Genomic DNA, 26,373 nt, shown 5'->3' on the forward strand with positions numbered 1-26,373 from the left:
CTTTGGTCTGTAAGAAGAACTCTATGTAGAAAAAAACTACTATGCCAAGTGTAGGTGGATGTGACCAAAGGCATGTTGCTCAACATGGAACATTGCAGCTCACAGACGTGTCCACAGGTTGCAGAAAAAGACCACAGTATCTCATGCTCAGCCAAAATCACCCAGCCCAAATCACTTGTTCACAAGTTTATTCGTACAGGCAAGAAACTAAAGACCAGCCACAGCTTTAAAAGTATTTATCAGCACTTACTTCCAGCCATGGTCGTCAGAAACTAATTGTGTGTTCACGTGTAGTACATACTTCTATTGCAGACAGAACATCACCAGATTGCAAACACAATCAAAAGCCCATTTTCTTAGTTTAATTTGCCATTAGTACACTGCAGGTTTATAGAGCCAACCAAACTATAACTAATTTTTCACTGCCATTTCAAACTGTTTCCAAGCAAATATCATAGCAACATTATCAGATCGTCAATTTCACTAAAGCCCGAATTCTCTACAATAAAACAACACACGAGTTTAAAGGAAGAGAGAAAATACATTCCTGAGTGAATGGAGCATCTCTCTAGTTCTCCCAACAGGGTCCTGGGATAAACCCCATAATTTAAAGACCTTTTCAGAACTTTAAGAGATAAGGGGGAAAAACTCCGAACTCTAGGCTTTTTCAGTATTTAAAGACTAGTGTTTAGAGATTTTTAATACATACCAAGCACTGATGAATGCATTTATTTCAACCTCAAATATAATCATATAGATATGGTAACAGACTAAGTAGCATTTCACAGACTCCCTTCTGCTGCATAACTGGAAAGCAAAAAGTCTTGCCAGCTGCAGCATCCCCCATTTCGAGCTCAGCACCACCGCCCGCCGGGCCGGCTCTGCGGCACCCACGGGAACCCGGCCGGGCCCCACGGGTGAGGAGCCGCGCTCCCACAGCACGGCCCCCGGCCCCGCTTTTATCACCCTTCATATCTCAGCGATGACAGGCCTGAAAGGGCTTCTGATGGGAAATGTGCTCTGAATTAGCATATTTCCCCTGCATACAATGGAGGCATTAAGCTGCTGCGTTTTGCAAGTCCAAACAAAAGCAGCCCAGGCTGTTTTTAGCAGCACTGTTTGAAGTTTTATTCCTCCTCTCCTTCCCGAGTTGCAAGCGTATTTAACAAATTTTCAGTCTTTCGACTGATAAAGTCTTATTATTTGATTGGTTTCAGACTTTATTTAAAAGACAATCTTTTGACACTGCAAAGAGCAGCATGGTGTCCGTGCACTGCTTCCACTGAACTGCAGCCCAGGCTGGCCTGGCTGCCCCCAACACTTCACAAACCCTGTCATCGAGGATTTCAGAATTCGAACACATTCATGGCAATCCAGTAGAAAGGGTCCTGTATTCAAAGCTTAATTTTACCTCTGTATCCGGAGCACTTTGTTGAAAATACCCGTTTTGAAAATGAGAAACTAAAGCACTGTGCTGTAGGAAGGAGCAAAAAAAAAGCCTTCTGTCCATCCTGGAATTACCCTTTAGTTTAACGGGAGAGATACTTAGAAGTATGACCTTTATGAAATGGCTTCAACCTAGAAAGTGAATTTCTATTTACCCAGGAAAAGAAGGCAAGAGGAAGGAGATGGAAATTAGTTCAACACCGAAGATGAGGAAAAAGCGCTCCTGCATCAAACCATCTTTGGGCAATAGCTGCCAGAAGAATAAATCTACCTCAGCTCAGTCTGTTTGTCTGTAATTGCTCATTAACACAGTTGGACCATTAGGAAGCCAGTTTGTGGTTTTCTCAGCAAAGAGGCATGTCTGCCTTCCTTCTACATTAAACAGAATTTCCTCTGTGAGGAAGACATAAGATTACAAAGTCAAAATGCTTCTTAGAGGAAGGGTTTGGTGGTTTGGGTTTGGTTTTTCTTCTTCTTCTTCTTCTTCTTCGTTCTCCCTCTCCCAAAATTTCCACAGTATTTATGTAATCTTCTATATGTGGCACAGCTAAGAAGAAAAATCACACTCCTTAACAACATGAGATTGCAGCAGAAAAGCAGAATGCCAATGAGATCCTAGGCAGGCAGCTTGCAAGTGAGGTGGATATAAAAGCTCCTCAGAAAAAAGCCTGGGTTGCAGCCTGCAGAAGGAGTCTTGTAGGAGAAATGTCTGCTTTGTTCAGACTCTTCTGCTCTGTTTCAGGAAACTTTCCTGAGGATGAGGAACCATCCCTCTTCCTTGATTTCTTTTGCAGCAAAGCTCAAGATTCCCAACAGCGTCTGCTGTGCACAAGCGCTTTGCTCTCAACCATCCCCTGCCCCGTGCCAAGCAGCCCACGCAGCACCGTGCTGCCTCCCGCAGAGTGCAGCCCGTGCAGATCTGCATGACCTGGCAGGAGAGGCATTTCACTCACTGGTCCCCACTGCAATGCCAGAGCTGCCGGCACTAGCACAGCACGGTGTCCATATGGCAACTGCGCAGCAGCGACAGGTCTGACCGCAGACATCCTCCTCCCTCCGGCAGGGACCCTCCCTTCTCACAAGGTCCTCTGCAACACTGAGCATCTACGGCCCAAGGGTCTGACCCTAGTGATAACCCTTTTCTCTGATGCACCAGCTCTGCCACCTTGACTCCCAGTAAAGCTTTTTCATAGTCTCCAGTAGCCACAGGTTCACTTTTAATGTGTTTGTTCAGGGGCACTAAGGAATCTGGCTGGAGAGGACTACACATTATTTGCAGGATTTCTCTACCACCACAGCCTTTGAAGGCTGGACATGCATTTTCCCATGCTCTGAGGCATTTCACAGCTTGGTACCAAAACAGTAGACAAGGCTGCCATGTTACCATAGGAAGGTCTAAAGTCAAAGCAAAAGAAGAAGGGACTTAAGAAATCCTTCAGAGGCCTTCATTAGGTCATAAAAAGATGTGTGAGAGTAACAAAATAGTCTAGGCAGGAGAAAAGAGGAATTAAAGACCAAAATGGAGACTGGTTTTTGTAGGGAGCGCTGGGTGCTCATTCACGCTGGAGTGAGAATTTCACTTTGTAAGCACTCCTTCTGAGATGAGTCCTTTGGAATCAAATGCCACAACAGCTTGACAGAAAATGAAATAAAACAGATCTCAGCTCCATTCACATAAGCTTTTTGTTATCTCAACCCATGAGACTTGTGCTACATTTTCTCTGCATTACCCCGCTGAGGAGGGCAGTGGTTTTGGTGGGCACCTAATGTCCAGCCAGGGTCAACCCACCACAGGTGGTAAGAGATATCCCCAGTAAACTCAGCAATGAGATTTTAGGATTTTCAGGAGTGAAGGTCTATCAAAAGAAACTTCAGGTAAAACAGTGTCATAACTTTGAATTTAAACCAAGGAAAGCAAAAGATGAGAAAAAAAAGCCCTTCACGTATTTAGAAATACTATGTCTCACCTGCAGAACTTCTCTTCAGCATCTTGGGGTGTGAAGAAGAACGGAAGTGAACGAACTCAGACCAGGGTAAAGCAGTGCCTTTCATATTGCTGACACCCTATGGACCTGATCACAGCACTCCCCAATCCAGGAAATATTCTCAAATTTCATTTGTTCTTCAGAATCACTGGATTCAGACCAAGGATGAATACAGAGCACATGCTGCCATCCGCTGTGGTGTTCTGGCACAGGGCAGCACCCTGCCAACAAAGGCACCACTCTTCCTTTCAAAGCGCCCCAGAAAGAGCACTCTGTGCTCTCATGTGATGAGGCAGGCTTTTACAACTTGGATCACTACAGGGTATTGAACTCTGACAGTGTGCTTACTGAGGGTTTGCTTGCTTTATCTCAGACCCCAACAGGTATGTGTGATACCTAAGCTAAAATAACCAGCCTTATCACATCCATTTTGGCATCATGAGTCACTATCTTGCTGAAACAAAACTATCTTCTCACCTCCACATCGAGTAAGTGCTATTAACTTTTCCAATATCCCACCTACTGCTGTTTTCTGTTGTGCAAGTGCACAGCATAGAAACATCTCAGAATATGCTTCACGCTTCAGCATTCAGTGACAGGAGGAAGACACAGAATGCAGGATATACTATGCCTGCTTCTGTAGGCAGAAATAGTTTCTGGCCTTCTATATTAATCTCATAAAAAAAACCAAACCCCAAAACTACTGGCACTCACACAAGAGATTGATGTGCTATGAAGCAGGACAAGCCCCACACATTTCCTTTCCTGTCCTTTTAACTCAGTCTAACAAAACCAATTTCAAGGATCATTGCTATTTTTGCTACTTTCTAAACACTGCCCTGACTTGGGGAATCTTGCCGCAAGTATCAAGGAAGAGGTGATTTTCAGTTCTTTCAGGAAATGGTAGAAATTTGCTAGTCTGAATTTTCTGCTCCAAATGCAAGAGTCTCAGAACTTGTTCAGACACACAAATGTTAAAGAAAAAAGTACTATGGCTTTCAAGTTTGCCCTTGGAGAGAGGAACAGGATCATAAAACAGAAAATACTTTTCAGCTCAAGGTTGGAAAGCTGAGAATGCCAAATACTGAAGAGCTGGATCACCAGCTGCATCACAACCAAGATCAGGAGACTGATGTAAGCAGGCATAAAGCAGAGTGAGAGGAGAAGTAAATGCTTCCCCACATCATCCTATACATCCTACTGCATACTAGTTGGAGTGCACTGGCTGGACAGAACCCATGATTTCACAGCATTGCAATTTCCACAGGGATCCTGCATGGTCCCAGACATGCTGCACAAGCTGATCCCAAACCAGGGAGAAATAGCCTGTGTTCTGCTACAGAGAGGCTTCCTCACAGAGTTCTACTGCTGAAACCAAGAACCCCAGAAACACTCAAGTGCTTGAATACTTATAAACCCTTTTCTCCCCAAAAAATACATCCTCCTTTCCTTCTGCCTATGCTCTATCTGCAATGTAACATTACTACAGATGTTGACAGAATTCTATCTCTCTACTAAATAGATCAAAGAGGAAAAAAAAAAGTGTGTATAAATATATAAATATGTGTGTGTGTGTATGTATATATATATATATATATATATGTAAAATAATCCTAACTAAGCTAAGACATAGCAACTAAGTATGTGGGATACCCTACAGAAGTGAAATGTAATTTTTCCACAGTTTGAATCAACTGGTAGTGTTATGTTGATCCTTTCTCATAAACATTGTTTAACATTTTTCCTTAAGGACACAAAAGATATACTACCAATACACTGTGGTGTGATAGATATACAAAAGATATACTACCAATGCACTTTACTTCCCAGCCCTGCAAGTTATGGATATGCTCTGTAAATAAGCCCTGTGCAGTCCCACAGAAAAAGAGACTGCACCCCTAAGGCTGAGCAGATACTCAGAACTGCAATGGAGAAGCAAGACAAAAAAGCAGCAATTTGCATCTTAAAATATTTGTAATTTCTATTTCACAAATCAACATTTTATTTTAAAAAATACTGCTTCTCAATGCTGGTGTAAGCCCTAAATTTAGAGACATGGGGAAAGAATTTCTATTCCTCTACAGCAAGAATTACAGAAGGTGTTTCTGCCTCCATTTCTCCTCTGGACCACATTTCAGATTGAATTTAACCACTTTGCTATACCAAATAGTTGATGTACATGTAAGTGAATGAGATTAAAAAGGAAAGTATGTTTTTGCTTGGAAACATGCCATTACAACACAGTGTTGAAAAAGTAAGTACATAAACTGAATAGACGATGCTTTTGTGTTTGCTCTGGTACTTCACAAACATAGGAGGTATATTATCCTTTTTGAGGCATACACTAAGCCATAAAAATTGCTTTCACAAACAGTAAAATCACTTTATTGATCTTCTTCAGTATAGGCCTAGATTTCCAGATGGACTCTTAGCTACTCTTAGATACTACAGATATCTTTAAACTTAACAAATTATTTGAACAGAAGATGTTAACAAATAAAATAGGTTACCATTCATGTGAGCTACATCTTTAAAGAGCAGGAAAACTACTTTCAAGTTATGCTTAGAGGAACATTTCAGTAATTCTTCTCTGAATTTTTAGCTTCGCTATTTCTTTCACATTATTTTTGAAACTTTATAAAAGTTTTCTAAACTCTGCATGCTAATCAGATTCTTATCCAATTCACCAGATGTGGGCAGTCAGCAGTACTCTTCACAAGACTGGTGGTTCAAAAAAAAAAAATCTAAGTTGCTACAATTCCTCCTTGCAAGGGAGCACTCTCCAACATTTTGCTCTTAACAATATATCAACCAGGGCCAGAAGTGAGTAGCACAGGTTACATTTCTACCTCACACTGAGTTTCTCCTCTCAACAGTTTTTGTATGATTTTCGGTTTATTTTTGTTTGTGCAACATCAAAAGCGTGAACTATTTTCAGCTACAACAGCAGCATTTTAATTCTTACCAATTTATTTGACAATGCTTATTTTTAGAGAGGATTTTATAGAGTGAGAGGCAAATGGAAATACAGTTTAAAATGTGATTTGGTTAAGACTCACACTGCACTTAGGAAATATCCATACAGCAGGGACAACTAGCAACTATGGCATTACATTTAAACACTGGCACCCAATACTTATTCATTAGCATCCTTCTGGAATTCTGCTCCTTTTAAGAAGCTTCATTCTTTTGCTTTTAAAATAGCTATAATTTCCTTATACATGATATGCCTCTAATGTCCTCTGACAAGCTCTACCAACACAGTCAGATTTTTCCTACTTGCACTTTCACTTCGTTTGAATGTATGCATTGTCAGCCTCCTCTGCCTCCACCTCTCCTTTCCTACATTATGTGCAGCACTCATTTGTTTCAGATTATAAAAAGCACTAAGATTCTGAAGCCACTAAAAAGAAGTTGCCAGCATATGGGATCAGTGGGAAATTTGATCCAGTAGGTGAAATAAGACTTAACTTTAGAACTGATAAATAGAAGTTTCAGACATTATTACTACAGAATCAGTTGCATTTTTCATTTTACAGTTATGCAGAAGAACTGTGGCCATTGCCCTTGCATAAAACTGCAAGAAACCTGGTTGTGGGGAGTTTTTTTGTGTTTTTGTTGTTTTGGTTTTTTGTTGGTTTTTTTTTTTTTTAGCATTGAGACAGATGGCCCTGGCTTCAAATATAGAAGACCTTCCTACACAAAACAGAGGTGCTGGCACATGATACGTGGGTAAAGGATATTCTGGATACTTGCCTGGGAATGTGTGTACCCAAGAGGTGGAATAGTAGAATAAGAGAGAAAGAAAAGAGATAAAAAAGAAAAAAGAAAGCTAAGAAGGAAGAGGGAAGAAGGAAGCACCAAAGCATTTGGTTTAGAAGGCATGGTGAAACACGTCAGTGACAGAAGAAAATGCAAAAAGCATCATCACTTTCTGAGCAGATGGAGAGTGCATATGTACCTTTACATGGGGGTTCAGATTACTGCATTGATCACTATTCCTGAATACTAAGAGGGGCCTGAGATTAAAAGCAAGAAATTACTTTAGTCCAGATGCAGGAGTTGGCAGAGCCCTTCAGACTCCATCCACCTCCTGCATGAGTGGAAAGCAACACTTCAAGTCCTGCAACAGGCAAGGTCATGCCAGACCCTCAATGGGTTTCACCCCACAACTGGACCACTTCAGGATCCCATCCAAGCAGCAACTCCCAGCAGTCCTCTTCTTGCTCACAGTCTTCCACCCCTGTCGCCTGTCACAGCCCTGAGCTCAAGGTCTTTGTCTCCCTCCTGAATAACTCCTCCTGCTTTCAGCCTGGGCTTAATCCTCCAGGAAACCTCATTCTCCAGAGAAGAAGAGTGCTTCTGTACGTAATCTCCAGACAGCAGCTGTGACCTCGGCACCCAGAAAGGCGATCATTGTGCAGAACTGTGGTAGCAGGGGTGAACTTCCCCTCTCCCCCTCGCCACTCATTTAAGAGCTGCTGGAATCGCGCTGTCACTTTATATGCACACACTGCCAGCAGTGATTTTCTCTGGCAGCTGTGGGTACTTGTCCCTTCACCCTCATTGCAGGCTACTCTCAGATTCTGCACAACCATCTATTTTATTATTTTTTATTTTGCTTTTTAAGGGATTGAACTTCCCACCTGCCAACAGAAGGGGCACTTGTTTTTTGCATTCGGTCCTCGAGGCTATGTCAGTATTACTGAAAAGTGACTTTGTCCATTTTTAATATCCAAAAATACAGAACAGCTGTGATTTCTTGAAGTCCTTTTGTATAAGAGTGGCTCCAAGACAATACTAATTTCAAGGCTGCCAAAGATCAGACCTGAACGGCCTGAAAAATTGCCTTTCTTTTTTTCTACTAGTTCTCAAGATACACTATACTACCAGCATGTCAGTAATGCAACAGGTGGTATTTTAAGACAGAAAATTTTGAACAATGTAATTCTTCATGGCAGGCTTATCAGCCTTTTAGTACACTCAGCTTTTATTATTCTGACTTAAGGCAAACTTACGTAACAGCACAGTGTGTACTAATTTACGGGATAACAACATGGATGTTGAGTTTGGAACACTGCACTTTTGTTTCAGACTGTGGATATTTCCCATACTCCTAAGAAAGGCATATGCAGTGCAAACACTTTTAAAAGCATGCAAGTGGAATTCAATATATTGAAAGAAGCTAAAGTACTCTGGAGTGATTAACAAACATGCTTCAGCAGAATGGCACAAAAGGATAATTAAGAACTAAACCCACAGAGATACTGAGACAAATAAAATCTCTCCAATTTCTTCTGCAATTGATCAGAAAAGCCCACTTGCCCACTGATGGTGTACAGACAAGTGTAAAAGTGGTTCCAGATCACTGCCAAGTAACTACAAATCTTCCCATCTTCTAATGCAAATCCTCACTTTTGGAGGATTTAAGGGCTCCTGTAGGGAGATAGTGAGGATATATGTGGCCACAAAGCTGAACAATATCCCTTCTCTGACTCTGCCTAATGTTTATTCTTCACAGGCAGAAGAGCACTGGAAGCCATCTACCCAGAATGATGGTCTCTGGCAGAGTAAGAGTCAGAAGAAAGGAAAAGAAAAGACAGAGCTTCTGAAATGGCAAAAACACCAGGGGAAAAATGATGCGACTTCTTAGTTTTTCAAAATTAGCCTGTTTGACTTATACTTCATCCCACAGGACAAATACAAAAATCCTCAAGGACAAAGAAATGTCCTTCTCCTCTGGCTCAGCAGAATTTTTCCAGACTCTGCCTATGCAATCCAAGCCATCATGTTCCCACTGAGGCAACACAACTCTGGTGAAAGGTAAATGGTCATCATTCATCTTAGCAAAATGGATCACAGCAGAATTTTTTCTTTCCTCTGGCCCTTCCCAAAGTCTCCTATTCACTTCTTGAAACATTACTGATATCAATGTCCTCCACCAGAAAAGAAAAACAACTAAAAATCACTCTCAGTGCCTTCTCAAAGGCTAAGAGAGATTTCCAGGATGGGTTTTATACTGAACTACTATTTGGACACCTTTAAAACACACTTTCCCTTTCCTCATTGGCTAGAAATATACTTAACAGAAGTACATGCACACACATTCCTGCCAGCTATGGCACACATCTTCAGGACTAGTGAACCTGATAATGAAAGACACTTTGCTTCAATGGGCTGGAGAAAAGCTCTCAGCTGTAAGTCCACATCGGTGAGCCATTCCCACTCATGCCTGCTTCTCTTCTCTTTAAAAACAAACAGTTGTACACCACCTGCCACATCAGTGCCCATTTCCCTGAGTATCTGAATATTTCTATCACAACCCTTGCAGAGATGAGGTACCTTCAGCCAATCAGCATGCTGAGGACCCCATCCCATAGTGACAAAAGACTGCAGGCAGCAACATGCCATGATAATTCACATATTATCACGTACAATCCGTGAGTATCAGTGCTACTTCAGGCAGTTGGCATCAGCAGTGCCTTCCTCATCAAGTGCCTCGCAGTGAGTAAGCAGCTCTGGGGCAAATCTGTAATCTCTGCAGATGCTGTTTGCCTGTCTTCATCATGTCTACACAAATGAACATATGGCCTTCTAGCACAAGGCCAGCTTACACAGTCATTAATTAGATATAATTTCAGCCTGTTCGATGTATCTGATACAAAAATCTGTCCTCTGGCAGGAATGCCCTTGTGGTATAGAAACTTTGTCTTTTTCTGAATTGACTCATCTGATGAGGGAAAGCAACAATTTTGCCTGTGACTAGGGAAATATCTGTTTATTACAAGTGCAGGTACAGCAGTGTAAACACACCTGAACTTGCCAGGAGATTTCTTCTCGCTCTCCCTAGTTCTCATTACAAATAGAAAATGGGCACTCCCCTCACTCCCTCCAGTATGTGATACCCAAGACATTCTCCAAAAGCACCATCACAGCTCAGCAAGGCATTACAATGCCAGTAATTCAGTCCTGCTGCCAGGCCTACAGAACTAGTCACAAAACTCCTGGAAAAGTACATAGAAGCAATCATTATATGGAGATACACCTCATGGCTCTTTGTCCATAAGTAGGCTTTGTGGATTGTTGAACTTCACTCATTTTTAAGTGAATAATCAAGAAAAAGGATTAATTAAGACTGAAGATTCAGAAAAGTTGGTATGAAAAAATACATTTTTGGTAAAAGGTGGTAAATTTCTGTTCAGATCTTGCCACATAGCTTCATTTTCTCACAAGGCAGCACAAAACATCAGGCACGCATGCAGCCCCAGATGGGGGGCTGCTACTAAGAAGTAACCAGAGTACATGATTGCCCAAAGGAGAACTTTGAGCTGTGCTCTCTTCCTTCATCATGCACAGCATTATGCAGGAGTTTGCAATGCAGCACTGTTCGCAGAAAAGCATAACAAATTAAAGAAGTTTCTAACAACTTCCTAATAACATATGAGGTGCCAACTGCCAGTTTTTGAGGAGAGAGACCTGACCTACAGGCACAGAGGACCTTCTGTGTGAAATGAGAGGAATCTTCAGGAAAGCAAAGCAGGTACTCCATAGAAAGAAGTGAGGATTTAACAAAAACAACAGAAAAAAGATTTGAGGGATAGCATCTGATTGAATGATTTGTCTTTGATGGTACTGAACTACTAATGAATTACTATAAAAGAATTTTTAGATTTCTCTTAGTAGTTCTTGATTATACACCAGTTACAGAACAAAGTACCCTACAATAGTGGCCCTTCAAAATATGGCAATGGCTAGAGGTGCTTTCCTGTGAAAACAATCAGTAAGATCTTTCCTTTGGACTCTAGCTGGTTCACTGGTTTTCCCTTGGACCCTATAATGTTTGCACATGCTCATTTTTGGCTGAGCAAATAAATGTACTTAAAAGTCCATTGATCCCCACTTTCATGTGAACCTTGGTGGCTTTCCTGAATTTTTTTCCTAGAAATCTAAGTCTCTCACAGAACTGAACAATCAAAAATTATATATAAATGTGATTATTATGATATAAAATTAATCATAACTTCTTTGCTGTGTTTCATGGCAATTGATTATGTTTTAAGACTGACTTCCAGCAGATTCTCAGTACTAGCAGGAAAGTTATATTTTAAACACCTATGCTATATGAACAATGCTGTGCTTATGTAGTATATTCATCCTTCCTCAGTTCCAGATTACCAATTGATTAGAATTAACTTAGCAGTCACTATTTTAATGTAAATCTTCACTCTCAGCTTGTGAAGTTGGGAATGGCTGACAGTTATCTCTGGTGACAAGCACTGGTATCTTCCTCATGCCTCTCTCAACATGAGGCACTTTCAGGCAGGAGCAAGACAGAGCTCAAGGGTGTCTGTACAATCTAGGGTTCCTTATTGTTATCCATTTCAAGTCCATAGCCTGCATCAGTGTTTCTATAAACTGAGGAACTCCAGGTTTGCTTAACGTCTTTGCCATCTCTATTCCCTTCTCATAAGAAAGTGGAGAAGAGTGACAACAGCAAGCTGGTAACAAAGAATTACTGAATATAGTTGATATTGTCATGGAAGACTCTAGAGGAAGATTTGGCATCTGGAGACCTCAGCCTGTCCTAATAGGCAGAAGACAAACCACTGCAGCAGCCCAACACCTGGTAGTGATAGAGTGCTATAACAAGAGAGGCAGGGGACAAGACTGACTTGCATCAGAAGATGGCTTTCTTACTGGAATTTAACTGGAGGTCGTATGTGCACATAAAAACCCATCAAGCTAGACTGAGTCTGGTACTCCTTACAAAACCCACACGACACATGCTTAAATGATACTGCAGTCACGAAGAAAAGGTTTGGAGTACAAGAGGTTTCAGTTTTCCTCTCAACATTTCCATGGCCTACATTTTGCAGCTCAAACCATGTGCATCATGAGGGGAGTAAAACCTCCAGGAGGCTGGGTTTGAGAAAAGTGGACAGCTAAATCAGCAGGAAGTTAGGATCCATTTCAGTGTAAAGCACAAGAGTCACATCTGACACTTGTGAAAGGGCAGTAGCCCCAAACTGGCACAGTCTAAGCAAAGAGAAGAAAGGCTTGCTGGACAAAAGGAACATAAAAGCAGACAAATCTCCCATCTCTAACCTTGGTGAGTCCAGTAGAAGCTACTCTAAAACAGGGATGTATAACAGCTTCAAACAAGTCAGAACTGTCAGCAGAAAGTACTAAATGATTTAGTGATCTGCTTCTAAAAGTTATCTGAAAAGTGAAACTTAACTGCATGTAAAAGCCTCCAAGACCTGGTCTTACTCTCTCCACAGGGCACTGATCTGGATTTTTCTCCTGTATTTTCTTTTGTTTCCTCTGGTGCCCAAACAAATGCTCTGCTAGAAGAGATTATAATGTGCATCATCCCTTCCTGTGGTGAAAAGACTATGAAGCAAGCCCACAATTCCTTCCACTGCCAAAATCACTTAGACATTCTGGCAACGCAGGACACATTCTTTATGTTATCTGGCAGCTAGTGTCTGACAGCTGTTCAGCAGCCTATCTGAAAAAAACCTGATGGCCTCACTCCAGCTCCTGATAGACTTATTCCAGATCACAAAGCTTCCAGATTATTATAGCCCACAAGAATTTTTCTGGTGAGTCCTCCATCATCTCACTGTCTTCTACCTTTCCTACAAGGCTATGACATTTCTTCTGGAGAAAGACACCTAATCTGTTATCTTGAAAGAACTGGCCAGATATGAGGGACCTACTAAATTTATGGCTTAGTTCTTTCATAGATGAATCATCAGCATAATAAAGAGTATTACTTATTAGTAGCATGCATTTTGTGTTCCAGCTTCCAGTCATTGGAACTTGTTATGCCACTACTTTATAATCCAGACTCTGTCCGCTGGTAGAAATATTCCCCCACACAGAAACTCACCTGCTCTTGGATGACTGCAAAACCTCACTCCCTCACAGCTTTTCTACAATTACTGTTCTCCTTGCAACTCATGTGCATCAAACCCTTTCACACAGTACTGGATCTTCATCACTCCTGTAACTGGGGATCAGCTGCATCCCTTCCTCGAGTGCTCTACACCAAGAGGTTGTGTTCCATTATACATCACACTGTGGGTCTCAAACAGCAATTTATTCCTGTCATGGACTGTGACCTGCCCTTGGGTTCTAGATTCAATCCCTTTTTCAACTATAACAATACTCTTATCTCCATCATCTACAGCTTGTTAAATTAATTAAAAACCAGATTCTCTTTCTCTTCTGTCCATGGACTGCTTCCTCTGCTTCAACATCTACTTGAAGCCCATTGTATTTTTGTGAAGACATTTTACATCATGTGTAATTTATTCACAATAGCATTTCTTTACTGTTTAAATAGTGTGACCAAAATTTTCTTATGTATTTTTTTCCCTTATTGGTTAATAAGAATATAACAATCACCCTTAATTAGACTGGTTGGACTATGCAGCTTGGGTACTTCACAAACAACTAATATTAAAGGAATTACTTTACCACTTCTAAGGTGGTTGGAAAGACAAAAAAATCAAAGGAATTACTTTTGAGTTACAGCTAACAGCCACAAAGACTTTCGTCTCAGGTCTGCAGTGTGTCAGTTTTAAATAGCTTCTGCAACTTTATACAGCATAGAAGGTACATCTCAATACTATTTGTCTGAGTTTTCAGAAAAAAAAATATTCTTCAGATCTATCTGAAAATGAAACAGTTTGTCTTTCATGAACACTATGTAGTGCTCCCTGAGGTTTGCATTCCTCCTTATAACCAACCACCTTAGAAAATAAGCATTAAGGACACAATACGAAGAATGCGACCAGAAATTAAATTGTCTTACCTATCTCTTTCCACCTTGGATCACATACCTGATTGATATAGAATTTCTATGATGTTTATAAATCAAAATTGCTATGGACTTGCAACAGGACAGCACTGATGAATCCATGTTAAAAATGAAGATAACCTGAATTAATTAATCAATCCTGAACAGCAAGGAAGGAAACATAGAACAGAGAATACAACATTTTCTGGAAACCATAATGGTCTTTCTGCTGAAATATTTAAACATAGTTATGTGCCAAAGAATTTCCCCTTTTTGATCATCTTGATCATTTCCAACAACCACAGAGTAATAAAAAAGATTACAGATTATGAAAACTGAATATCCTTGATACTTTGAATGTTTAGTGTAAGTCACATGAAACTGTAACATTTAAACTTGTTTTGAAGCACATACTTACTTGGAAAAAGTCCTGGAGTTTTGCTGGGAGAAGACATCTTAAAAGGTATTTGTTTTTCCCAGCATACAGGGCCTAGTGGTATTGAGACAGCATTCTCCTACATTGGTCCTGGCAAAGGGTCTGTATTAGGGAAAGTAAAGCTATACAGCACTTTAAAGTTACCATTTCCATTCATCAACACATTTTTATGTGCATAATGAAAATTGAAGCTGCATACTTGCTCAGAGGCAGTTACAAGGTGACAGTGCTCACAAAGTGGCCGAGGAGTACTGGCACACCCACCCCATGGATCCATGGCTGCGGGATAATATCCTGAACTCGACTCCTGACTCAAGCTGCTCACCAGCTATCTGCTGTGGAGACTTCTCACTTCTACCAAGACTCCCCCTCTCCATTTCTCTGCACTTCTCAGCAATCATGCAGAAAATACAACTGTACAATAGAACAGCAAATTCATCCAACACCATAGATATTGCACATACAAAAAAATTTAATACCACAGAATAATTTAGGTTGTAGGGATTCCTGGTAGTTTCCAGTTCACTGCCCAGGCCAAAGCAGGGTCAGTTACAGCAGACTGCTCATGGCTTTGTCCAGTTCTGCATTGAGTAGCTCTAAGGATGTTCTCAGCCTCCCAGGACAATGCCTTCCAGTGCTTAACCACTCTCACAGGAAAAAGAAAATATTTCCTTGGATCTCACTGGCAATTCTTGTGTTCTAGCTTGAGGACAAGTTTTTTCATCCTGATATTATATACCTCCAAGAGGAACCTGGTGTCTTCTTCAAACGCTTCCAATTAGAGCATGAAAGATTATCCACAAAAAAACAAACAAACAAAAAAACAAAACAACAACAACAACAAAAAAACCACAAATAAACACACAAAAAACCCAACAACAAACTTGTTTTCTTTCCCCTATTTAAACCATTTCAGCCAAATCTGAAACCAATACACTCTTTGAAGCATTTTGCAATCAATTGTTTTTTTATGGAGGACTGGAAAACATTTTGGGAGAAAAAAACTTTAAGAAGATGTACAGAAAAAGCCTGTTGAAGATCTTATTCTGTATATTCACCAATTAAAAAAAAACAAAACCCTGACTACTACATATTAAAAAAAATGAAAGGAAAAATTTCCTTTGTTAGTACCAAAATCTTCAAGTCTTAAAAAAAAAAAAATATCCTGTAGTTCTAAAAGCTGCTGCAATAATCAACACAGTGTTTTTTCTCCCAGGAAGAAGAAAGTTAGTTTCCCATCAGGCGATCACAACTGAAACAATTCATCCGCATTGTGATTAAATGAAACTTTCAAAATGTACTCAAAAGCTACATTCATTGCTGTAAGGAAGAATGACCTGCCTCATAATGAACTCTGAGACTAGCAGCCAGCTTACAGAGGTTTTATAATGGCCAGTTTTGGCTTCAGAGTAACTCGTAGCTTCATTTTGCAAGTTGCATAGCAGATTTGGGGCCTGCTGAGGCACTGAAGAACCAGACTCAGAAGTCTGCACTGAGGCTGAATATGTTATTTTTATATTAAATATACTATAAACCTGAAGTTTAGCTTTCATTTTAATTTTGCATTTTGAGAAGCATTAGAACTGGATTACTTAAAACAATTTCAAATGCTATGTTTTAAATAAGTCAGACGATGTTTTAAATTAATGAGAAGAAAGCTCTTGATGTACTAAAGAACATGGGATGGATCATGGGATGGGCAACACTCCTGAATGCAGCTTGCCTCCTAAGATTCTAATCCATGTTAAGAGCCAAAAGACATCCTGTCTGCACCAGGAAAACATAATACATGAAGGAAAGCTGAGAAAAAGCTAGGGTGAACTACAGGATCAGAGGGCTGGACAGATCAGCTGCAGAATGGATCTGCCATGAGACGTGCACTCCACAACTGCACATCACACAATTAAATGTTAAGAATAACCCTTCCTGTAGATAGATGTACAACTGGCAAAGATGAGATAGTAGTTTGCTAGTGAAAGATGTCTCTGAACCATACTTTTGGGGTCAACACCAAACTAATGCTCCTATTCCAGAGACCTCATTTTATCTTAATCATCAAGAAGGCATTCCATTAGTCAAAAGATCTTTGACTCTTTTTGTCAAGAGACAAAAAGAGTTTTGTTTGCATTCTAACACTCAACGCTTAGTTTTGCAAGACTCCTGACTAGAACAATCTAATCAACCAAAGAATGAGTCAAGTGGGAGTGGAGATGGCTGAAGTATTCATGGTGACCTGTGCAGTTTCCATACATTTTTCTCCAGCACACACACATTATTCTCAGAGGTGCAGTAGAAGAACAGGAGGACATGCACAAATTAGATCCTCTCTAGCTTGTGTTGTTATTAACCACAAGCCAAGTCAGAAGGAAAGAGATGCAAGGACAGCTGCATGAATTAGTTTCATCTGAAATGAAGGGTGAAACACCACAATTTCACTGCAGTCCCTATGAAACCAAATCTGCTTTGATGAGTCTGACTTGATGCCTCTCATTCTTGCCTGCACTTTCTCTTCAGTCATATCCAGCAACAGGGATTGCCACAGCCCTTCAGGCATGACAGTCTCCCCTCCACTGGCTTATATCTGCATCTGTGTTACTACTGTTCGTAGCACAGTAAAGGAGATAAGCAAAACATTTGCCATTTTCTTTCCTCTGTAATTTAAATCTACTTTCTGGCTGCAGAAGCAAGTGCACGTTAAACACATAAGCATCATAAAAGCTTTAAGACTTAGGCATGATGAACTCGAGGGAAGAATGTGGTTCTGCACTAGCATGAAGTACAGTATGCAATTACGACTACAAATATTTCATGTAGAAGATTTATTGGCAAACCTCCACAGAGCCTGTAATCCCTAGCACAATTTCCTGTGCTCTTATTAGAGGAAGATAACCTTTTGGCAATTGTTTGTATAAGATGACAGTAATTGCTTATGATAAAGACCTTAATTAGTGGAAGATAAAGCATTACATTAAAGGAAGTGACAACAAAATAGATTCTGTATCATTCTCATTTTTTTAAATAATTGATAAAACAAAAAAAGTCTTATAATTGAAAAGAGCACAAGAAAATATTTAAAAAAAACAGAGGATGGGAATTGCAAAAACATTTTCCAGACAGCTGCAGATAGCTGGACAGCACATTTGACTTTCCCTTGGGTTGTTTGTGGGTTTCTTATTGGAAATGGACGCAACTGTGATATACACGGACTTCTAATGAAATGTTGCAATGGAGTCCTTTGTTACCGTGTGACTGGGAGCTGCATGACCACGTGCTTTGCTTCACTCAGAAAAGAAGCCTGAGGAATTTTAATCAAACACAATCACAACACAAAATACAGCATGACCAAAAGTAATCCATGACATCTTGTCTTAGACGAACGCCTTCCTAAAAATTTAGCAGTTTCTAGCCTTGGTCAAAAGAAACCCGAAGTCCTAAAACATGTGATAAACTGGGAGGCAGAGAAATATGCGGATTGTGAAGCATGATGGCAAGGATAGGCAACAACAACTCCATGCCTGTAGGTGCCCTGAGTTGCCACAGCAACAGAGCTAAGCTGGAGGAGGCAGGAAGCAGCAAGGAGATATCTAGGACTGCATCGCAGCCCCCACTCCTGCAGCTCATACACACCACTAAGTGTTGACAGCTCCAAGACATCTAAATTGCAGAGGGAAGACCACCAGGAAATATGCAGACAGACCCCAAAAATATCCACCCAATACTTAATGGACTTTGCACTGGCTTGAGTTCTGCAAGTGCTCCTGGATTGATTTCTAGACACTTCTACCCATCAAAAGTAAAACACAGGCTTTAGAAACAGGGACTGAACAGCACACCCCAGCCAGCAGTTAAGTGCTGATCCTAGCTCTGCCTCAGGTTGAGCTTCTCCTACCAAACCATACCAGTTTGCACACAGGTACTGTCACGAGCACACTTACCCTGGAAGAGATGAAGCTGCACCAGAGCAGCTCCTAAACTCTCCCTCAACACAAAGACCAAGACAGATGCTTCAAACAAGCATCTACCAGGCAGCCAGAGACAGAACACAAAGTCACAGCTTGCCACGTTCTAGCCTTCCCCTTAATTACATGTCAACAGCACACACTAACCAAACACTTGCAACACTTAGAGCTCACTTCCTTTTCAGCTACTCGCAACTGCTGCTCCAGGGTAGAAAAACAGAGCAAAGCCAATCCGTGCTGGGAAGAAGAAGACCTAGGTTTAAACAAAAACATGCAACCACATTGTTCATTTGGCTGTGGGAAAAAATTTAAGAAGAAAAACTCTTTTCAAAGGAAGAAGGAAAGTGAGGAACAGCAAAAGGCTAACTCATCCAGAACAGGAGATGACGTGTAAGAGCTCCCCACAGCTGATGACTACCTGCACAGCTGGAAAAGAGAGTGCAACTGGGAAACATGGGAAAGCAACAATCTTCAGGGAAGTGAAGTTTTACCGATGCAGCTGAGCTCTGTTTTTCATTATTTAGATCCTGAATTGGCAAGGTGCAAAAGCACAAGAATAGGACTTGGACACTTAGGTCAAACATGTGCATACACTTCAGCAGTGTAGTTCATGCAGCAGTTTCTGCAACACTTAATCACAAATAGAAACACCACCACACTCACTGCAACCCCAGAAAAATCCACCTGGGTATGCCTAGGGGTAGAAGATGCAGACAAAGGTTCCTTCCTGGGTCCACTAAGAAGAGGCTCACCTGGCTGCCCTGAAGCACCCATCACCCCATCTGTAAGCAGGAGGGTGCTGCTCCCCCAGCTCTGCCACCACAGCCCCCGCGGGCGCCAGGAGCTCAGATGAGCAGCGGAGCAGAGCATAACAAACATCCTGGTGCGGGGACGTGGCTGTGTGCAGGGTCCACATCTGCCTCTGCCCAAAGGGAATAAGCATTTCATGGAAGCATTGTATCCAGATGTAAAACTAGTTTCTAAAGCCAAAGAGAACCCGGAAATGTATCTCTCAGCTTGGCCTGGCCTCAGAGCCTAATGCGAGACACTCATGGCAAAGCTGGGCTTGTGCCAGCAGCAGTTTGAACATGGAGCTTTCTTCCTCCTTTTCAGAGCAACAAGCTTGAGGTTTACATTCATGATCCTAAGCATGCACAGACACAAAAAAGGAACAAGGAAACCAACCTAGTTAAAGAAGGTGGTAGAAAGAACTGGAATCCCATCCCTTCTTCTGGGAGTCAAGTCTCTGAGAAAACAAACTGGCAATCTAAGGCAACACACAAGCCTTGAGACAACACTTGTATTGAGCACAAACACAGAAATAATGCTGTCAAAGGTCCAAACCGAAGCCCCGCTGAAGCCCAAGTGATTCCTGTAATGCTACTAAAAGCTCATTTTGCAAACCTGTGAAAAATTTCAAACTCTAGCAAGATTTTGATCTACAACAAACAAAATAAATCCTGCTCATCTCTGTGTGTCAGTAAGTGCAGCCAGTCATATAAAGCACAATATTGTGTGTATGGACAGATAATTTTTATTCAGCTGCTTTCCTCCAACTAAATACATTTTTTGTTCATTGGAAACCATCCAGAAAACAAGTCATAGATGAGCACTGTTATTAGAAATCACAAGAACAAGTCACTTCTGAAATACAGGATAAATATTTCAAAGCTGATCATAGCACACCTGTGTGTACATGTACAATATATAGAAAAATCATTTGTTCAGGGACTAACCAGAAGTGGTAATACCTATGCACCACTGAGCTGTACTGAGTACTTTCCAATCCCCCAGTTTTCCTTTCCTCCAGCCAAGAATCTGTTCAGAGCAATTCACTGACAGGGTTACCAGTTGAAAAAGCTCTCTCCTCTTTGCAGTGCATCCTTAAGCACTACCCTTGTATCACACTCTCTAAATGGTTTTGCCAGCTCAGAGACAAACCAAGCAGCAAAGGACAGCGACGTCTTCAGTCTGCATATGACATCAGCTGGGTAACATATGGCTCCAGTGTGCAAAGCCAGTAGTGCAGAAATTATTTGCACCATCTCCTGTGCACCTGAAGAATTTGCAAGTTGGGCTCCTGTGAATGCACCCCCACTGGGAGGAACTTTGAAACAAAGCTACAGGAGGTTTCAGGGATGGTTTTACAAGCCCTGCTTGCCTGATTGGAAACACAAGGATATTTTTCTTAGCAACTGACATCTCCAGAGACTCGCTGCTTTCTGAAGTACAAAGCATGTGTGCAGGGAAATTCGAGGTGTTTCATATGACCTTCACATCTTTCATAATCATTCCAGGGAAAAAAAATGCATCAGCCTGTGGCACATCTTTTTCTGATTAAGATGGGATGTCTGTTTTGTTTTCTTTTAACAACTGAAAATCACCATCTTTCCAAGCAATTGGAAAAAATGCATTTTTTCAGTGTCCTTGTCTCTTGTGTCTTTAGTCTCTACAGTGGTAAAGCAATGGCAGGTAAGTTATGGAAGTATTAAATCCATTGCTATCCCCAACCCAAAACAGTTGACTGAGCTCAGCTCTCTTCCTCAGAAACTTTAAACCAGCAGTTTAAATTAACATGAATCATCATAATTTATACTGAGCTATTTGTCACAAGCGCTACCACACTTATTTTTTAAACATTGCCCCATAAACTGCAAGTGGTTGAATGAAGTATTTTACATGTACAACTCCCAGTCTTTGATTAACACTTAATGGCCATACTCCTCCACTGTTCATATAATGTGTGTGAGGGAATGCCTGTCATAACATGGTCCACACTTCAGGCAAAGCATAAATAAAATAGCTGTAAATTTAAATTATGATCTAACTGTGCCATTTAAGATGGGTTGTTTATGAGTTTTCACTGAAGAAATAGGCCACGGTTTTAAATACTGAAAAAAAAAAGAGAGATCTGCTTAAGAAACATATTTGCCTTACTTTAAGGTCAGCATTTAAATAGCTGCATCTGGTGAACATTTTATTTTCATGGTCCAGCATACAAAACACAAAAGACAGATCCAGCTGCTATTTTAATTCATTTCAGGGCTTTAAAATACAGCCCTATTTTGACACAAAGATAGTCGTGTTTGTTAAGAAAATCATTAGCAAGGCTAAGGGAGTATTTTTATGTCTCTAAAGCAATAGTTGAAACTCCTTAGAACAGGGAAGACATGTAATACACTGAGCTGTTTATCTTTATATAATATTATTACAGTACCCTATAATATTACATAAAACTATTATATTAATCTATAATATTCTTCAGTAGGTACCATAAACTTAACCACCGTTCACCCTTAGTTTAATCCTGTAGAGGACAAATTTCTTGAATTCCTTGATACCTGAGTCAGACTATTTACTTTTGTCACCATGATCTATTGCCTTCATCACTACATTATTCCACTCTTCTGGAGATGACAGCGAGTACAGCTGTAGTCTTGCAAGTCCTTTGACTTGCTCCAACAGAGGCTGGGACTCCCACAGACAGTGGGTGACTGATACCTCCACCTCAGCTACTCTCAGCATCACTTCAGGAGACCAAACCACCCAGGAAGCAGAAATTATGGAGTGGTGGGAATGTGCACTAGCAGGGACTGAGGAGTTAGGCTGCTAGGAGACCACTGAGTGTTACTCACACCTGCTCTTGTCCCTGCTGCCCCTTGCCAGGCCCCCCAAGCCAGCTGATGCTGCACTAACTGCACAGGGCTGGCAGCAGCACAGGGTCCTGGCTGGAGAGCTGCACCTGCTCAGAGGCAAGCAGGGCTGTGAGAGGCCTTTGCACACAAATGAGAGCTGCATGCACACACCTGGGGACTGAAACACCTTGGCATCCCTGTGCTGGACATCTGCTTGTTAAAATCATAAGGAAGACATGTCACTGTTCAGCCATTTGTTCCTCAAGTTAGAAGAGGAGGAGGTGAGCTATCTTCACTTTCCTTACATTAACTTAGCACTTTTATAATGCAGCAAGTCAATACAGGACACAGAACATTACCATGTGCAAATGTGGCTCACACTGTTGAGTAATACCGCTATTTTAAACCCTCTGCTGCTAAGCAACACTGACAGTATGGTTAGAACATTTTGGATATACCGAATGCTTCAATTCTTCCCCCCCACACACGTGTAAAAAAGCTGCTCCTGCACAGCACATATTCAGAGATGGGGGCTTCGGTTTTTGTCAGGTTAATTCTCCTCGGCATTGAAAGGACCCTGGTCATATTTGTGCAGAAGCAGCCCCTTAAGAGATAAACAAATGTGGCCTCTTGGTTTGTATTTAAGCACCCCAAAGGCACCATTCCTGGAAAGCTTAGCCATCAGCTTCTTGTACTGGATACTTGCAGCTAACAAGGAAATGGAAAAAAATTACCAGTTCCCTTAATTCAAGAAAAATGCCAAAAGCTGGAATGCTCTCCAAAAAGCATACTTACCTGAATTGTCTGAAACTGGGCAGGTTATGTCCCTTTCTGTAAGATCTAAAAGGGTATTAGCAACCCAGAGCAGTTGCTAACAGCTAACATAAAAATTTCCAGTGGTTGCAGAGCAACAAGGACAGACTAGAGCACGGGGAAAGCATAACATTTAATGTCTTAAGAGGAAGATTTTGGTGAAAGACTTCTGTGAAACTGCATTTACTACACTGAGGAACACTTATTTAAAACCCTTCTATTTACTTACACTTCAGTAAGAGAAGGGGTGAAACTGAGCTTTGAAGTCTCTCACCCAAGGGCTGCCAGCATTTAGCCCCTTTAAACTGATCTCTCTTTGTGGAGGAATTTTGCATTTTTCTGTACCAAACAAGCACTGCAAAATGGCACATTAATTGGGTTTCCTCTTGGATGGATTGTTTCACAAGGCTTGACTGTGTTTTTTCAGGCAGAAGTGTACCTCTGAGATGTGACTGGTTGAGAAATGCTGCCCAATTCTGATAGAATATACTTCAAATTTTTCATAAGCTTACTCCTCTCATTGTTATTCTAATTTATTCCAGAGTACTTCATTTTGCCACAAACATTAGTGAGGTTAGAGATGTTCGTGTCTCTTCAGCTATTAATTCTATGGCATTTTTCACTTCATTGTATATTTACCCGTCTATTAACCTACATGGATGATTTCATAGCTAATCATTTCTACTAACACCCTTTTAGACACTTGTGACTTCAACCCTGAAGATGTAGGTGGCTGGAAAGACTTGCTTGTCTTCCTCCTCCCTCCTGTGATCTAAAATTAAAATGATGTGACCAGGACAACATATCTCATATCCTATACTTCTTTGACAGACAGCACAGGTCTAGACCCAATTTCCACACAAAAAAGTGAATCACTGAAGAATGGCAAGGCAAAGTGTCTCTCAAGTAAGCACATTACAGCCTCCTGGGGAGAGAGCAAGTGAAGACAGATGTAGAATACACATTTGGGTATCAAATAGGTACCATTTAATAAAATGCTTTGGAAAAAAATAAATTGCTTGTCTTCCAGTTGATTGTTTTTTACTGGAACAGACCCTAAGTCAGATGAGAACTGCAGTAGCGCATGATTATGCAGCAGCTGAAAGAGGTGGTCTTACTTACAGAAAAAGCACTTAGAATAGAGTCTCTAGAGCCTCTTTGGACCATTCTCTCCTTACTCCCAAATAAGATCCAGCACTTTCTGCAATCAACAGGAGCTGGCAATGCTAATCCCATCATGTATGTCTCCTTTGATCTGCAAGACAACTGTCTCAGTGATCAAACGCAGTAGAAGAAAACATTGTTCAAGCACAGCAGCCTTCAACCTGCAGTATTTAAAAGCCCTCTGCAGCCATCGAAAGGCAACTCTTATTTCTCATTTCATCATGACAAAGTGCAAAACAAGAGACTACAGCATGACTAATGAATTCCTCAATTCCCATCTGCCAACACAAGTCAGTCAGTGTTTCACCCGCTCGCCTCCAACCCTTCGCGCTCTGGAGCGTATGTTGAGCCCTGCACCTGATCCGCCTCAAAACAGGATGGCAGCACATGCCACACAGCCAGATCTTCCTGGCAGGGCAAGGAAGATTTCCCTTGCTTACACTGGTAGGCAAAAGGGTACTTCTGATAGCTTTCTCTTCTCCTGTTCCATTGTCAAGTTCATTGGCTGTAAATCACAAAGACTGCAAAGAGTTAATCTTCATTTCTATGTCCAGTATCAAGGTTTACCTTCAGGATGGTATCAGACAGGCAGAATAATTAGCTAGTATGTAATTTAACGATTTGCTTGCAATTTTTCTGTTTTCATTAGAAATCTCTTTTTTTATATTAAAACTGTCAATGTCAAAAAAATATAAAAAAAAAGGGCAGCTTTTTTCTGAAGCATTTCCTACCAAATTTAAGGATGAAAAATAGATCATATAATTTAGATATGCTTAAAACAAAGTACCCTCAAAGGCTGAAACTATTGAAAGGGGAAGACAGAGTGGGAGTGATGCAGTTCATTCTCCTCTGCCTATTTCAGTTGTCACTCAAGGACCTGATTTGTGAACCCAGTAAGTCAAAATGATCCTCTGTTCCCTCTGCCTTTTCCTCAGTTTGTTAGCAATGGGTTCCACCAAATCTGAAATCAAATACTACTACAGTTTTGCTGACAGGTAGAACCCAGAACACAGCTATTCAATAAAGAGAAGGATGAAAATCAACTGAAGGTACCAAGACGGGCAATCCACAGCCATTTTGATGCAAGTTTGCTCCAGCTGGTGAAATGCAAAAATGCAACTGATCTGCCCACCCTGCAGATCTGCTCTGTGAGGGCATTCTTGTTCTGCTGAGAAGCAGCCATATGCTGTCAGCTGTCATGATCAGCAATGATATTACTGCATTAGCACCTACAATGCTCAATTAGGGTGAAGGCTCCTGCTGCGCCAGGCGAAGAAAGCAGACTGCTGTCATTGTAGACTGAATCCTCTGCCACACAGATAAGTGGAGCTGAACACAAAAAAACCCAAACCAAACAGATGGGAGGGAATATCCCTTGACCAAAAAGACAAAGCAACAGTGAAACTAGGGCACATTTTATTAAAAATATGAGACTTTAGAAGTTTTGAGATCATGGCCTGATAGGGAAAGGGATATTTAGCTAAATATCACTTTTCCAGACAGGGAGCTCTTTCTGCATACACATTATGAAGAACCAGAAAGACTGTGCAAAAAAAATGCACAATGAAAGTCAACAGAATTGTCTGAGTAGCAATCCAGCTCATATAAGAATACCTTGTTTCACAGAATATTCTGAGTTTGAAGGGACCCATATGGATCATCGCAGTCCAGCTCTTACCCTGCGCAAGAGAGCCCCAAGAATCACACCATGAGATGGTGATTTGATGCCTGAGAGCATTGTCCAAGTGATTTGTGTGCTCTGTCAGGCTTGATGCTGTGACCACTTCCTGGGGGAGCCATCCCAGTGCTCAGCCACTCTCTAAATGAAAATCATTTTTCTAATATCAAACCTAAACCTCCCCTGACACAGCTTCTTGTCATTCCCTTGGTTCCTGTCACTGGTCACCAGAGACAAGAGCTTGGTGCCCTCTGCTTCTCCTTGTGAGGAAGATGTAGACTTCCCTGAATCTCCACTTCTCTAGGCTGATCAGACCAAGTGACCTTAGCCATCCCTAATATAGCTTTTCCTCCAGACCCTTTTGCATTGTTCACATACATAAAAAAGGATAAACAATTTAATAGACTTTAGTGCTTTAGTTAGTAGTTACAATACAGCAGCAACTTAGCT

At 41.1% G+C, this 26,373-nt stretch overlaps 1 protein-coding gene across 2 annotated transcripts in view; it reads right to left on the reverse strand.

The window, feature by feature from the left end:
- Window positions 1-26,373, reverse strand: part of GPM6B (glycoprotein M6B) — a 103,436-nt gene that overhangs the window by 40,887 nt on the left and 36,176 nt on the right. The window contains exon 1 of one of the 2 annotated variants that reach the window (XM_077781606.1): window positions 3,414-3,517. The exons of the other annotated variant lie outside the window; for it this stretch is intronic. Coding sequence (XP_077637732.1) covers window positions 3,414-3,498 — 85 coding nt within the window. The 5' untranslated portion in view covers window positions 3,499-3,517. Of the gene's footprint in view, window positions 1-3,413; window positions 3,518-26,373 lie in introns of those variants that run through there. 2 annotated transcript variants of the gene reach the window in all.

This window comes from Lonchura striata, chromosome 2 (assembly GCF_046129695.1).
Source record: "Lonchura striata isolate bLonStr1 chromosome 2, bLonStr1.mat, whole genome shotgun sequence".
Lineage (NCBI taxonomy): Eukaryota > Metazoa > Chordata > Aves > Passeriformes > Estrildidae > Lonchura > Lonchura striata.